The sequence below is a fragment of the Eleutherodactylus coqui genome, chromosome 9, assembly GCF_035609145.1.
Source record: "Eleutherodactylus coqui strain aEleCoq1 chromosome 9, aEleCoq1.hap1, whole genome shotgun sequence".
In the NCBI taxonomy this organism is placed as follows: Eukaryota; Metazoa; Chordata; class Amphibia; order Anura; family Eleutherodactylidae; genus Eleutherodactylus; species Eleutherodactylus coqui.
The window spans coordinates 100,919,351-100,935,594 of NC_089845.1; the positions used below are offsets into that span (position 1 = coordinate 100,919,351).

The 16,244-nt window shown below is 45.7% G+C and overlaps 1 protein-coding gene across 2 annotated transcripts in view; it reads left to right on the top strand.

The window, feature by feature from the left end:
* The window catches only part of LOC136578276 (alanine aminotransferase 2), a 36,662-nt gene continuing 20,418 nt past the window's right edge, over positions 1-16,244 (top strand). The window contains exons 1-2 of one of the 2 annotated variants that reach the window (XM_066578191.1): positions 1-111; positions 496-603. In XM_066578191.1, coding sequence (XP_066434288.1) covers positions 596-603 — 8 coding nt within the window. In that variant the 5' untranslated portion in view covers positions 1-111; positions 496-595. Of the gene's footprint in view, positions 112-495; positions 604-14,872; positions 15,010-16,244 lie in introns of those variants that run through there. The other variant, XM_066578190.1, reaches the window with a different exon arrangement.

Consider the following 16,244-nt stretch of genomic DNA (forward strand, 5'->3'; position numbering starts at 1 on the left):
GCATACTCTGCTGCCCCTCCAAGCTGTGTGACTCTGTGTCATTTACAATCCATTTCACACAATCTGCGCCCACCATACAGCAGAGTCCACGGATTACCAGTTGGAGAGAAGGTAAGTGACTTCTTCTGTCCTGCACCTGTGCTCTGGATTGTTCTTCCCTTCGGAGCTCCTCAATTGTAGAGGTATTGGCTTCAGTTGTCCAAACCTTTCAGTAGCAAATACCGGGAGGGGGGGGGTGGGGGATATATGTACTATGTACGTTAGATTTCTTGAGGGACTTAAGATGTTATTGTTTCTGTGGTAAAACTCATTCTTGTGTGGTCCCAGAGGAGGAGCTGGAAAGTCCTAGAGGTGAAGAGTTGGGATTAAGGAAAGTTTATGCTTGGGTGATTAAGATAGAGACATCTGAGAGCTCACGTTGTTCCACCTGGAAAGGTCATGAGTGATCCCGTGTCTTACAGTCAGGCCCCTCACACTCTCCGTCTTCCTTCATAGGATATTAATATACTGAAGGAACGTGGTCAGCGTAGAAGGTTACGGACTGAGGACAAGAGAAAATACTGAGAAGAGGTCCAGGGGACAACAGACACTGCCTATGAAGAGGTGAGTCCAGGGATACAGTGTAGTCAAGAGCAGAGTGTGATGAAATGATACTGGTAGATTTTCACCCATCTTTGCGTGTCAGTCTGCCAACTCTCTGGTCTGGGAAAAGTTGAGTGGATTTATGCAGCTGTTTAAGTATATTTCTTGCCAAGCAGAGCTCATCAATATTCATTTAACTGCCTTTCACACCTGTACAAGAGCGTCCTTTGGATCTTATTTGACCTTTTGAGACCAGCAAGGAAGCCCTTTTGGTGTTGTAATAACTAAATTAGCCATTTGCAGGAGATCCCATTGTCTCCCTGCCTCTCCAATACTCATCCTCCAGACTTACTGACTGCAATTTCCCACTACTGTGATGAGACAAAGAAAAAAAATTAATAACAGTATTATGGGGAATTTTAAGGTCCCAGCTCAACAGCAATTATATTTTCAAAACCGCTGAGTGTACCACAAATGCAGTACATTCACTCCCGTTGCTGTGAGTTCCTGGAATACACAGATTCCCATACCTGCTAATCATGTTTGGTATCCAATTCATGATATGAAACATGCCATCCATAGCTTTCCTATTGGAGTGCCTTCTAGGGAAAAACGGCCAGATGTAAATTGGGTTTCCATCCAGAACATCTGCACATCTGCTAAGCCAGCCCTCAGTGATGTCATGAGGGCAACAGCGGAGGTGAAATGTAGAGGGACTTTAAAACCAAAGAGGGACCTTCCCCCGCATAGTCAGACTAAATGCCGGCCTACTCTCCTTCCCACGTGTTCCTCACCTCAGGACTATTTGAAGGTTGGTATTTTCTACTATTTTATTTCTTTCTAATTTCATACAGTTTGTGTATTTGTACGCGCCTTACCCTTTAGGAAATATCTCCTTTTTATATTTTTACCTAAAGCACTGCTAACCCTTTTTAGAATAAAGCTTTAAACTTTAGTCAGCTTCCTATGTGGAGGAGACTCCTGGGCTACAGTGTAGGTCGTCTGTCTGAAGACAAAAAAGACACTGATAGGCATCTGCATGTATTCTGCTTGCGTAGAAAGTTGTAACATATCAGCATAACCACACCAGAACCAAGGTTATGACATAGAGCACCAGAACCAGGCTCAGTGCATAAATTTGGCGCCAGAACCAGGCTCAGTGCATAAATTTGGCGCCAGAGCCAGGCTCGGTGCATCAATTTGGCACCAGAGCCAGGCTCGGTGCATAAATTTGGCGCCAGAGCCAGGCTCGGTGCATCAATTTGGCACCAGAGCCAGGCTCGGTGCATCAATTTGGCGCCAGAGCCAGGCTCGGTGCATCAATTTGGCACCAGAGCCAGGCTCGGTGCATCAATTTGGCACCAGAGCCAGGCTCGGTGCATCAATTTGGCACCAGAGCCAGGCTCGGTGCATCAATTCAAACACATCATTGGACCTCCCTTGTTTCAGTGTAAAAGCTGATAATGCAAGTCAGCCATAATGCCTTCCTGAGGCAGCATACAGTGACACACAAGCAGGGAAGGAAAGGGACCTGTTATTTGTATAGAATCATCTAAGAACTGTTTGTGGATCACTTGGGCTCTCTGGTCAGTCATCTCTAGCTCCAGGACATTCTTCAACCCCCCTCCCCACCGATAGAGCCAGATCCCACAGTACTGCGCCAGGTCACTGCTCAGTTATTGGAAACCATACAGTCAAGTACAACATCACAAAATTGTGGTGGTTAAAATTGATGAAGGCCTTTTACGACAGGATATGCAAAATCTCTGAGGCCGCGCTGGTGAGGTGGAGGGCTGTATCTCCCAAGTGGACAATAGTATGGCTCCTATTCACACAAAAATAACCAAGCTAGAGAAATGAGCAAATTTATGCAATCCATGGGCAGACGACCTAGAGAATAGGCTACGCAGGAACAATATTCGTATTTTGCGCCTACCAGATTGATCCGAAGACCATAATCCATGTGAGTTCATGGAGAAATGGTTAAAAGATCTTCTTCCTGCAATTCCCATTAAGTGGGCGCATAGAGTACCGGCACGCCTTCTGCCTCCGGGTGTTCCACCAAGGTCGATGTTGGCCCACCTACTTAGCAGCAAAGATCGAGATGCTGTTCTACAAGTGGCTAGATGCAAACAAGGCTTTAAATTCAATGGTGCTAACATTTCTATATTTCCAGATTGTTCAGCTGCCCTTCAAAAGACCAGAGCTTCCTTTGTCAACATCAGACTTTGCCTGCGAGATGCTTCTATACAATATTTCATGCCATATCCGGCCCGCCTGCGCTTCACCCATAATGATTGCACCATTTTCTTCTCTACTCCCAGAGAGGCTGAGGAATGGCTCAGCTGATTACCGAGATCGCCTAGACGCTAACATGTCCTCTACATATAAGTACTGGTAACAAATTGGCTTGAAAATCCTGTTATTTGTAACTATACCCTACACTGGGGATTGTTTGGGTCATGTGATAATGCTCTAACATTTTTGTGTTATTTGAAACTCAGGGAAGAAAGTCTAATCTATTTAATCGGGGTCCTCTAGCCTCCTACCAGGTTCACATAGATTGTGCTCCGATCCATTCCACCCACTACTCATATTCTAGAGTGGTGTTTATTTTGGTTCACAAACATCTTAGATGGGAACCAGGCCGAATTCTTAGAGAGGGTCGATTTTATTTTCTTACAATTATTGATTCAATCCAAGCTTGTTTGTCATACTTGGTATCTACCTACTTCCACCGGCGGGATTGACGATTCTCCATCAAGCTGCCCAGTTCGCTTCTCAATTCCCCAACACAACGGTTTTATGGAGCGCCACATCCCATTTCGCTGGCATTGTTTGCCAAGGAGGTTGGGTGGCAGGAGGACTAAACATCCTGATATTTGGGCGTTCTCCTGTAACAACTCCCTTTCTTGCATTGACAATATGTTTGGAAACGCTCGGGCCTGTACTGTGACAGCCCGCATTGAATACCTTTCCAGGGGGTGTCAGATCATTCACCCCTTCTGACTGGAGAGCGCATCCCTTCTGGCTGAGTCTTCACTCCAAATGTCCGAATCACCGACCAACTGAATACCTTCTTGGCAATAAATGATCCTGATACCAACCCGATGCTGTCATGGGTAACTCTTAAAGCTTTCCTTTGTGGCTGCTTAACATCCTCTATCTCGTTTATTAAGAAGGACCCTTCCCGATGTGAGAGAGATGGCCTCTTGCTATTCGAGATTGGAATCAATTTACATTGCGGATCCCTTTGATAGTAATAGGACCCAATAGTTGCAGCAGGTTAGGCAGTATCTTACATTCCTGCAGCGGAGGGACCGCAGATCTACCTTTTTTGCCAAAATCAAGATATTACGAGCTGGGTAATCAATCAAGTAGTTTATTGGCTCACCTAGTCCTTCAAAATACTACATCCGCTCCAATACTTCGCATTAGCTCTCACACGGGTGAAATTCTCCTTGATGGAGACTTGATGAGAGAGTGAATAGTATGACACCAGATTTAGCCACTCCCAACAGGAATTGAGTGATTTCTTAGCCAACATCCCCTTCCTGACTCTTATCCCAGGCCAAAAAACTTTTGTGGATGCCCTTTTTACCCTAATTGACCTGTCAGAGGCCCTGTGCAGTATGGCTAGAGGCAAGTCACCGGGCCCGGATGGCCTTCCAGTGGAGGTACATGCAAAATATCAGGATGCGTTGCTTCCTAGTCTCTTGGCCTCATACATTGCAGCTTATGAGGGGGGGATCTTTGCCTACCGTATATCCTTTTATGAAGCTACAATTATACTCCTTTTAAAACCCGCTGAGGATCCCCTTGATTGTGGCTCTTATCGGCCAATATCATTATTAAATATAGATGATAAAATTCTGACTAAGATGCTAGTGAACTGACTCAACTCCGTAATAATAGATCTGTTACACCCAGTCAAAACAGGGTTTATGCTTAGAAAGTCTATGTGTGAGAACCTTAAAAGGGCTCAGGTGGTCACTCAAATTGGGGGCAGACTGGGCTCTAGCCTCTTTGGATGCTACAAAGGCATTTGACTATTGAATGGCCTTTTCTGCTATTTGTTTTGCAAATATTTGGCTTTGGGTGTCCCTAATATATAAATCACCAGTCTCGCTCAATAGTTCATGTACCTCTTACTTCCCACTACATAGAGGTACAAGACAGGGATGCCCCCTGATCCTTCTATTATTCGCACTGGTCATTGAACCATTGGCTATCATGCCCACGGTAAGCCCATCATACAAGGGCATAATTATTGGGGATCGAGAGCACCAAGTCGCATCATATGCTGATTTAATGGATTTCTTTTGCACCCTATTACCTCCCTTCCATATGCAATCAATCTTATAAACCGTTTTTGGCATTTGTCAGGACTGTGCATTAACTGGGCTAAGTCTGCCCTTTTGCCCCCTCCTCAGATAGTCACCCATGTATTGCTGGTTCACTGTATGGCCTTCATGTTGCCGACTCATTTAGATATCTAGGAATCCAAGCTTCTTCCCTGGACCTTAATGTATACCTTTTAATAGATTCCTTCAAATCTGTTTGTATACTATGTGGCTATTCAATTTACTCATTTGGGCTGCTGGCTTGGAGATTCCCTCCCTAATTCAGAGGCTCAATGGCCAGTATTGGAAGCTCCATCAACTCTATCCGCTAGGCTGCTCCCTATGCATAGGCTGGCTTCGCAGATTTGGAGACAATCTAAGTCGATCGTTAAAGTCTGTAAAACAGTGGCCGATATTCCCCTATGGCATAATCCTGCACTTTCAGAGTTGTACTCCCTGTGGGACACACATGTATGGGGGGAGTATGGTATACAAACATTGGTAGACTTATATAGGTTTAATACCCTGGTTTCTTTTGACCAATTACAAACTAAGTACAAATTGCCTCGTACCCATTTTTATAGATACTTACAGGTTAGACATGCATTAAATGTGGAGTTCTCATCTTCTTTCCCTTGCATATTACATTACCTCTTAATTGGTATATTGCATTCCCTGGGTCCCAGGGGCCTCGTCTCTGCATTATATTCTTATCTGATATTAGCCAAAATATCCCATGCAACACCTCCATCTCTAACAACATGGAGGACGCTTATACCCACATTAACAGGTGATACTTTTCATCAGGTATTGGAATTGCCTTTATTTCGTCTCTTCGGCAGCAAATAATAAGCTGATACAGTTCAATGCTACTTGACTCCTGCAATGCTACAAAAATAGGAAGAGTGTCAGCAGCAAACTATTCGTTGCTCATGGGGTTTGCTTATTATTGGCATATGATCCGGGAGTGCCCTGCCATTCAGGATTGTTGGGGAGAGGTCTCGAGTCTCCTCTCTGACATCTTGGGGATTCCTGTACCTTTGGATCCTGAGATTTGCCTCTTTGGAGTACTTGATGAAGAGATCTGGCAGCACTACATGATTCATGTAGCTCCACAAGATGCTACTGTATCGAGTAAGAAGATCATTTGGTCAGGCGGACCTAAGGAGGGCCGGTGCCCTGTGCGATTGGGCAGGTCACACGTAGCTAGGGCCGGCCATGCATCAGAAACAAGACTGTGTAGTGGATAGGAGTCCCGGGGGACAATGTAGATCGTTCAGAGGAGAGGACATCACACAGGGACTGTAAAGCCTCTTTCACACAGGCGTTGCTAAAAGCACCCAATTTAGTTTTGTTTTCGCCCACAGTGATGCTGCGGCTGACACTGGCTTTTAGCACTCATCATTGATGAGGAGCGCTAAATGCCCTAAAGTAGAACAGACTCCGCTCAAAAATGGCGGTGCTGGAAAGCGCCGTGATCAAGCAGCTCTCTGAGGCTGTGTGAGACGCTCCATTGAAAACAATGCGCCGGACACTGCTGACTGATGTGAAACTTAATTATTTGTGCGCCATTTTAGTCTTCAGTTCGCCTGGTACCAGCATCTATAAAGTCCTGGGTCACTGATTAGTGACATCTGGTAAGTTTTGTGCCAGTTTTGCTGACATCAAAGGGTCGGATAGAAATGGTCACGCGGGTCAGACGTGGCTCCTTTTGTGGTGTTTACATAGATACACCTCTGTGGTGTTTATATAGGATGATAGAGCTGTCATGTGATAGATGGTGAATTACAAACCTTCTGATGACATCATGAATCCAGCATGGCGGTCACAGTGACTTGTTCTGTGCACCCCCTAACAGTCTGGTCAGAATGGCCCAGGTGGTGGACAATTTGTCGATACGACCATCCAGCTTCTCACATCCCAATAATGCGCCCCTCTCAGACTCTGGTAACGGGGTGACATCTCTTCTCTGCGTCATCGAGGCGTCTAGTGGTCAACAAGTTCTACACAAGCGGAAAAAGAGGTTACTACACACAAGGAGCCTCCGAGAGCCTTTTATAGGCTAAGGGGAGAAAGAGGAACCACTTTTAGAGCCTCAGGTAGCAAGACCCATAATCTAATCACCCACAACTCTCATCATTTACAAATCAGCCTGAGATGTAGCTGCGTGCTGAGTTTTTCAGCAAAAGGACAACTTCTTCTGAGGGCGGACACCCACTGGCGTTTTTTTCTCCACTGCGCTGCAAGAGTAAGTGAAAACTCGTGCAGTGCGAGAAAAAAAAACGGATCACGCCGGGATATCGCAAGTGTTTTCAATGGGGCCAGCAGCAGCAGCAGCGCTAGCCCCATTGAAAAGATATGGAGAATATCGCAGACTTCTACTACAGCTGTCCCAGCTGTGGCAGAAATTCGCGTTATTCTCCATATCTTTTCAATAGGGGTAGCGCTGCTGCCGCTGGCCCCATTGAAAAGACTGGCGATATCCCGGTCTTATTTCGGCGTCTTTCTTGCGCTGCGAGGCCAGAGTTTTCACGTGCCAGTGGGTGTCAGCCCTACGAGTTGTGTTTTTTTTTTTTTGTTTTTTTTAAAATAAAGAGTGTATGTGCAGTGTTCTGTTGTGTTTTGTTGTTTGTTTGTGTTATGTATGTAAAGTGTTGTGTCATATTGTTGTGTGGACTATTCCCCAGGAACCTACAGGCCTGTGAGTCTGACTTTTATACCGGGAAAGCTCTTCGAACAAATTATTAAACAGCATGTAAGCAAGTACTTGGATGGAAATGGAGTAATTAACCAGAGCCATCATAGGTTTGTAACAAACAAGTCATGCCAAACAAATCTAATTTCCTTCTATGACAGAATCATCGACTGGGTTGACCAGGGAAATGCAGTAGATACTCGTATACTATATCTTGACTTTAGTAAAGAATTTGACAATCCTTATTGAAAAAAAAATGACTAAATATGGGATTGACAAGGGAACCGTTAGGGTGAATGCACACAGGCGGATTTGAATTGTGGAATCCGGAGCTGTGATGCAGCAGCAAAAAAGCCAAACACAGTTCTGGGATGTATTAAGAGAAGCATAGAGTCTAGATCACGTGACGTCATTATCCCCCTCTACTCTTCCAAAGGCCTCACGCACACAGGCAGCTTTTTTTGCTGTGGAATCCGGGGTGGCCGTCCGCCTTTGGATTCCACAGCAACAACGCTCCATAGCATGCTATGACAAAGTGATTTATCATGCCCACGAACGGAAATAAAATGCGATTTCTGCTCGCGGATGAAAAATTGCTGCATGCTCCATTTTCCTGTGGTTTCCACACGGCCGGCTTCTATTGAAGTGAATGGAAGCTGTCCGACCCGCAGCTTGTCCGCAATTGTCATTCTGGACAGGACGCGGATTCCGCGGAAAAAAGCAGGAGTTTTAAAAAACATCTGGACTGCGCATGTCTGACTGTGAGCCATTTGGACAATCCGCAGTACAGAGAAGCCGGAAGAAGACAGGCCCGCGCGGACGCTGGCGAAAAAAGCTACCTGCACACAAGTACGCAGGGTCACCCACCGCGGTCAGGGCCGGATTCCGTGCGAGACTCCGCAGGTGGAATCTGGACTTGCCGAGTGCATGAGACCTTAGTCACACCTCATCTGGTATACTGTGTCCAGTTCATATGTTGTACAATGTGTAAAGTGGCAGTTGCAGTACTTTGTATGGTCATTAGATGTTGCTGTAGTAGTGTTAGCTACGGTATATAAGGAGCTGAAAGCAAGTTATAGAGTCAGTGTGTGGCTGAAGCCACCTGGTGAGGTAGGGGAGGGTGTTGAATCTGTAAGAGAAGAGCAAGTGATTAGGAGCCTCAGAGGTCACCGAAAGGGACATAGGAGATGAGACATGGCACCAAAGCCATGGCTGAGTGTGGATGATTTACATGTGGAGCCAGATTGGCCACGAGATGGATCAGGCCAGTGTTGTGTATTGTTTTGTGCTGTGTTGTATTGTTATCTTGGCATGCCCACAAATCCTGGCATGCCCTATCTTTCTGCGATGTGCGATTTATTCTTTTTTTTTTTTTTTTTTTAAATCGCCCACGTTTTCCTATGGAGCCTTTATTTTTATCATATAGTAACATAGTATGTTAAGCTGAATGAAGACAATGTCCATCTAGTTCAGCCTGCTTCAGCACCTTCCTTGTTGGTCAAGAGAAAGACACCTTCCTGACTCCATAATGGCAGCAGTCCCTGGATCAACCTTTCAGATCAACAACCCGCTGGTCACCTAATGTCTATATCCTGTAATATCATGGCACTCTAAAAAGACATCTAGTCCCCTCTTAAACTCCTCTATTTATGTTGCTATCCCCACGTCCTCAGGCAGAGCGTTCCACAGGCTCACTGCTCTTACAGTAAAGAACCCCCTTCTATGTTAGTGATGAAACCTGCTTTCTTCTAGACGTAGCGGATGCCCTCTTGTTACCGTCGCAGTCCTGGGTATAAACAGATCATCACAACACATGAAACTTGCGATTTTTTTTTTTTTTTTTTTTTTTTATTTTTTTTTTTTTTATTTTTTGGCGATGCAATGCGCTTTTAACATTAGAAAGTCCTATTGACTTTTGCAATAAAAAATCATGCAACTTAATCTCAGGCGGCAGCAATGCGAGATTATTGAGAAAAATCATCGCTTACGCTCAAAAATCGTGGGAACAAAGACATGATTTTGCTGCGATTTTTATTTTATTTTTTTTTGTCACGGCAAAATCGTGATCGCCCGTGTGAAACTAGCCTTATGTGCAGTGCTGTTTTGTGTGCAGCATTGTTGTAGTATTACCTGATGTACAGTGTTGTAGTATCCGTTGTGTTATTGAATTATGAGCACAGTTTGTAGGTGCGGTGATGTCTGTGCAGTATTAGGCCGCCCTCACACAGGCGCTTTTCTCTGCGATTACCGTGGCGTTTTCAGCGCCGCAGTAATCGTGGTATAACGCTCTTATTGTTTTCAATGGGGCCTCTCAGACGGGCACTCGAGCGGAGTCTGTTCTATTTTTCGGCGTTTAACGCCTGTGTGAGGGAGGCCTTATTGTGCATTGTTGTAGTATCACTTTTTATTGTGGTATGTGCAGTAGTGTTGTGTTTTTGTTTTATTGTGTTGCGTTATCTGCAGTATTGTGATGTGGTGTAATGTTGGGGTAGTTTCAAACGGGCGATCGTGATTTTTCTGTGAGAAAATCACGGCAAAATTGCTTCTTTGCTCCTACGATTTTTGAGTGTCGCCGATGCTTTTTCTTGAGAATAATCCCGCATTGCATCGCTGCCGCCTGCAAAAAAATGGTGCAAATTTTTTTCTTTTATCGTAATAGTCAATAGGACTTTCTAACGTCAAAAACGCATTGCATTGCTTGAAAATCGCAAGTTTCATGCGTTTCAATAAAAAGAAGGTTCCATAGGGAAACCTAAGATAGGACATGCCACATTTATTAAAATTTTTTTATGGAACATTGTAGAAGTAAAAACACCACAAATGTAAAAGAAACCATTGAAAAGCATGGGTTTCATAATTCGGCATTCTCGCATCACGTGGAAATCACACGATTTTATGGCAAGTGTGAGGGCACCATCATGCAGTATTACGTTTTGTGCCCTATTAATGTATTTTATATATAATATGTTGTGTGTAATGTTCTAGGCGTGTTGCTTTGCATGTAGTGTTACGTTCTGTGGTGTTGTGTGGTGTTACGTTGTGTTTCTGTTGTCTGACACGTGGACCCTGCTGTGTCTGCAGTACACGGGAATGTGTTGGAGGGCGTCAGTTGTCCTCCTATCAGACGTCTTGGCTGCTTCACACCCCTTGCTGCCCGCAGAACAAACATCGGGAACACAACACTGTGTCACCAGCGGGGTCATCGGCACTATTTCTGGTGCTGCGGTGTTATGATGTTGTGTAATACGCCCCGCTCTGTACAGCGCAGCAGAGAGATCTACAGGAGCCGTCCATGAGGCGGGGTGTCACATAACGGGGGGTGGCTGGCTACAGATGTGCGCCACATGTAGGCTTGAATTGCAACATGTAAGACGTATGTGAACTGGCATGTGAGGGGACGGGGTTAATAAACTTGTGATATTGCGCAAATTACACTATGCTGAAATTGGTTCCGTTCATAATTCACAATACATGGTTTTGGTTTTTTTTGCTAGAGTGTTAATGACTTATTTTAATCATATAATTATATCCCAGGGAGGCGCCCCCTAGGGGAACATGGCTGAAAATGACGTTGTTGTTAGCTGTTTAGTCGTTCACGACCCTAAAGGCTCCCTCCCTCCATGTTTTTCGGTTTTGCACTGCTTCTTTCAGTTGTGTGATATCCATGCCAGTATCAGCTCTGACAGTATCAGCCATCATGTCCTTTGGCAGCCGGGTCTTCTTTTGCCACTGATCTGTCCAAGCAAAGATTTTTCTAGCGACTCTGCTGGCATTAGGCCGCCTGTCCACTGCCGTGACGGAATATCGTTAGCGATATTCTGTTGCGGGGGAGGAGGTGGAAGCATTAAAAGTCTCCGTGATGAGCCTATATTAATGATACGCTCACCGCGGAGAATGGCGGCAAATTGCAGCATGCAGCGATTTTTAACCACGTGAGCGGAAAATCGCTATGATTCTCCACTTGTGTGCAGTAGGTTGCGCTTTCCATCGTTCTCCTATGGAAAGCGTTTCATGCGAGCCGTGCGTGTAGGGGAGGAGGGGGAGCACTAAAAGGTCTCTGTGATGAGCCTATATTAATGATAGGCTCACCGCGGAGGATTGCGGAAAATCGCTGGGATTCTCTGCTTGTGTGCGGTAGGCTGCCCTTTCCATAGTTATCCTATGGAAAGTGTGTCATGCGAGCTCAACGTGCGACTTATTGCCCTGGATCTCACTATGACACCTCGCCCGTGGACAGCCAGCCTAACATGGCCAAAATCCGTGAGTCTGAGTCCGGCCATCTTGTCCTCCGTGAGTCCGGCCATCTTGCCCTCTAGTGATATATCAGGTCTTATACGATTCTGTTTGTTACTCCCGCCGTCCAGGGTATACGTAGCAGCTTTCGCCAGCACCACAGCTCAAAGGCGTCAATCCTCCTTCTATCAGCTTTTTTCGCAGTCCAGCTGTCACATCCATACATGGCTATGGGGAAAACCGATGGTTTGCACTATCCTGCGTTTAGTTGTGATGCCAGATTTTGTCCATGTTTAGCATCGTGCTTCGCCCCAATGCTATCCTATGTTTTATCTCAGCCATAAATTCTCCATCCTGGTCAGTTTTCAAACCAAGGAAGATGAAGTCTCGCACGCATTATACAGTCTCGTTGTCTATTTTGATTTGAATTTGGCCATTTTTTTGCAGTTGCCATAATTTTAGTCCTTGAATTCAGGTAAAGGACGACTTTTTTTCACTTTGAGTTTTAATCTTGCATATCAGCTGCTTCAGACCTGCTTCTGTTTCTGCAAGCAGAGTTGTGTTTTCCGCATAACGGATATTGTTGATGCTTCTGACACCTATTCTTACCCTTCTTTCCAATTTGTCTAGGTCCATTTTGATCACTTCCGTATATAGGTTTAACACGAAGGGTGAGGGGATGGGCACCAAAAAGTGTGATTCAAAGGGTTAAATTAGTTTGGGCCACTGATCTAACACTGTCAACACACAAAGGGTGATGCCCCACAGCAAATACATTGGGACCTGGGCCAAAGTGGTTCTATGCATGAAAGCTGTCATCAAAGTGGGCAAACTGTGAATTTTGACTGATTTAAATAAGTAACTAGTGTTTTCAAAGGGTTAAATGGGTCTGATCTACCAGTAAACATAAAGAGGGTGATGCCTCCCATCAAATATAGTTGGGATTAGGCTGCCCCAAGTGCTGCTGGGCATGCAAACAGCAGTTATATCTTCAAATCACTAAGACATCTCTTTTTGCCATCTTTAATGCCAGCTTTCATGCCCAGAACTACTTTTGACCTAGGCTGTACTACTAATCTTTGATGCGGGGCATCAGCCTCTGTATGTTGGCAGTGTTAGATTAGTGGCCCAAACCCATTTGACCCTTTGAAAACACCAGCTATGCATTCAAATAAGTAAACCGTTCTCCATCTTCCCACTTTGCTGCAAGCTTTTATGCCTACAACCGCTTTGGGCGAGGCTAAACTCAACTATGTTTGATGTTGGGCATCTCCCCCTGTGTGCTCAGTATGTCAGATCAATGATCCAAACTCATTTAACTGTTTGAATAACTTTTGGTTGCCCACAATTGCACCCATTTTTAATTTAGTGCCATTTTCAGCAGTGTTCCCCTAGGTCGCCACTAGAGATGAGCGAACCTACTCGGCCGCGCCCCGTTTTCGCCCGAGTACCGCGATTTTCGGGTACTTCCGTACTCGGGCGAAAAGATTCGGGGGGCGCCGTGGGTGAGTGGGGGGTTGCAGCGGGGAGTGGGGGGGTGGGGGTGGGAGAGAGAGCTCCCCCCTGTTCCCCGCTGCTACCCCCGGCGCCCCCCGAACCTTTTCACCCAAGTACTGAAGTACTCGAAAATCGCGGTGCTCGATCGAGTAATTACTCGAAACGAGTAGGTTCGCTCATCTCTAGTCGCCACCCTGGAATCTAATTTTGTAATTAAAATGACTTCTCTTCATTAAACTCAAGGAAAAAACATAAAGGCATTTATTGCGAATAAGAAACCAACTTCAAGATTGTGCAGAATATTGGTGGATATGTACGACAGCGGAGAGGTGGCGTGAGCGTCTGGTGCGCCGTGAAATGCGCCACTCTTGAGCTGTGTGACACTTTGATAAATTTGGAGCATTTTGTACCGTTCCTTCATACTGCTTTGTCGATAAATGGCGCCATGTCATGGCCATCTACAGGTGATCAGAAGAGCCAAGAGTTATCGATTATGACATTATCCATTCAGCCACCAGGTGGCGCTGCAGCACTTGCTGGGAGTATCGTCCTGCGGATGGACATCGGGCAGGGATGTATTGATGTTCCCGGTCTGTGAGTTTGGTTCTTAGTTTCGCCAGCAGTGATATCTTTCATTCCCCCCAACCCCCCCCCCCCAGGGCACCGCTTTATATGCTGCGGTGATATTCGCAGCTGTGCGCCCACTGAGGCTGGAGCCTTGGAGCCACACAAGACCCCAGTATTAACAGGTATTCAGATGGTGCGATAGAAACCGCACACGTTTTTTGTCTTAGGCTGCCTGTCCACGGGCGTTTTTGCATTGCAGTGCATGCTTTCTATAGCGTTGCTATGAATAGCCCCCCCTGTCCACGAGCGGAGAATCATAGAGATTCTCTGCTCCCGGCCCGTAAATAGCAGCATGCTGTGAATTGCCGCGATTCTCCGCAGTGAGCCTATCTGTTATATCCTTTTCTGTCAGATAGGCTCATAGGGGAGATCCGCTGTGGGATACTGTGGACAGGCAGCCTTAGTTTTCAATTTGATTGCGTTTCTTACTGCAGCCAAATCAAAAACCGTGATGAAGCTGCTTGTATTTTTTTTTCAGATGCCCTCTTTACCCACATCTCAATCACGCCATGTGAGTGCAGCCTCAGGCCAGTTTCAGGTGAGCGTACTGTAATGCGCATCCGTAATATGGACATGTTACAGATGACACTACCGCGTCATCAGTATTGTCCTCTGTCTGTTTTCTAGGGCATAAATTCTGATCCGTCATTGCCCAATAGAGAGGCAAATATGCAAAAAATAGGTCATGCTGCGTTTTTAAAGGACGGCCGTGAAAAATACAGCCATGTAAATAGATACATAGATTTACATTAGCTCTGCATTAAAGTCTGCAAAACGCGAATAAAAAATGGAGGTAAATGCCCTTGTCTGAAACCAGCCGTAGATTGTGGGCGGTGCTCAGAGGGCACACGTTGTGCCGCTGGCTGTTCTGTACGGTGCCAGGTAATTATCGTATCAAGTGTCAGGTGAGCAGCAGTAATACCGGTCTTATAGGAGGAAGCCGTATACCGGGTGGATCCACATCATACTTGCGTTCTGCTGGCTGATGTGGACGATGTCTTCAGACAACACTGCACCGGAATCGGACGTGCGGTAAGATTATACCACCACTGCAACATCACACTCCGAAAGTGCAGTCACATCCAGAGCTGCAGTCGTTCTGCTGTGACATCGTGTCTTATACTCCAGTCACATCCACAGCTATAGTCATTCTGCAGTGATATTGTCTTATCCTCCAGTCACATCCACAGCTGCAGTCGTTCTGCTGTCACATCGTGTCTTATACTCCAGTCACATCCAGAGCTGTAGTCCTTCTGCTGTGACATCGTGTCTTATACTCCAGTCACATATGCAGCTGCAGTTGTTCTGCTGTGACATTGTGTCTTCTACTCCAGTCACATCTACAGCTGCAGTTGTTCTGCTGTGACATTGTGTCTTATACTCCAGTCACATCTACAGCTGCAGTCATTCTGCTGTGACATTCTATCTTATACTCCAGTCACATCCACAGCTGCAGTCGTTCTGCTGTGATATCTTGTCTTATACTCCAGTCACATCCACAACTATAGTCATTCTGCAGTGATATTGTCTTATCCTCCAGTCACATCCAGAGCTCCAGTCGTTCTGCTGTGGCATCGTGTCCTATCCTCCAGTCGCATCCAGAGCTGCAGTTGTTCTGCTGTGACATTGTGTCGTATAGTCCAGTCACATCAACAGCTACAGTCCTTCTGCTGTGACATCGTGTCTTATACTCCAGTCACACCCACAGCTGCAGTCGTTCTGCTGTGACATTGTGTCTTATACTCCAATCACACCCACAGCTGCAGTCGTTCTGCTGTGACATTGTGTCTTCTACTCCAGTCACATTTACAGCTATAGTCATTCTGCAGTGATATTGTCTTCTCCTCCAGTCACATCCAGAGCTGCTGTCAATATTTTGCTGATGCATCAAGTCTAGTTACTCCCAGAGTTGTGCACACCATCCTACTCTCACATCCTATCTTATCGTGAAGTCATAAGGGCGGCTTCACATGGACGTATTGTGCACGCAATACGCAGAGAATAGAAGCCATTGATTTCAGTGGGTCGTTCTTGTTGCCTTTTTCACACATGCAAAAAAATAGCTGCTCAATGGGAGGTGCGCAAATGCATGCGCAACACGCAAGGAGATGCATGAAACACTGCGCAATTACTTTTAAAAAAGGACGCGTCCGGACCTCATTAGGCTAAATAGCCATTTAAATTGGGTCGTGGCAGTGTCCTGTGTGCAAAAAGTACAGTAAAACACGGGACACGCCAAAGCGTGCGCAGAAAGGCTCATCCATAGC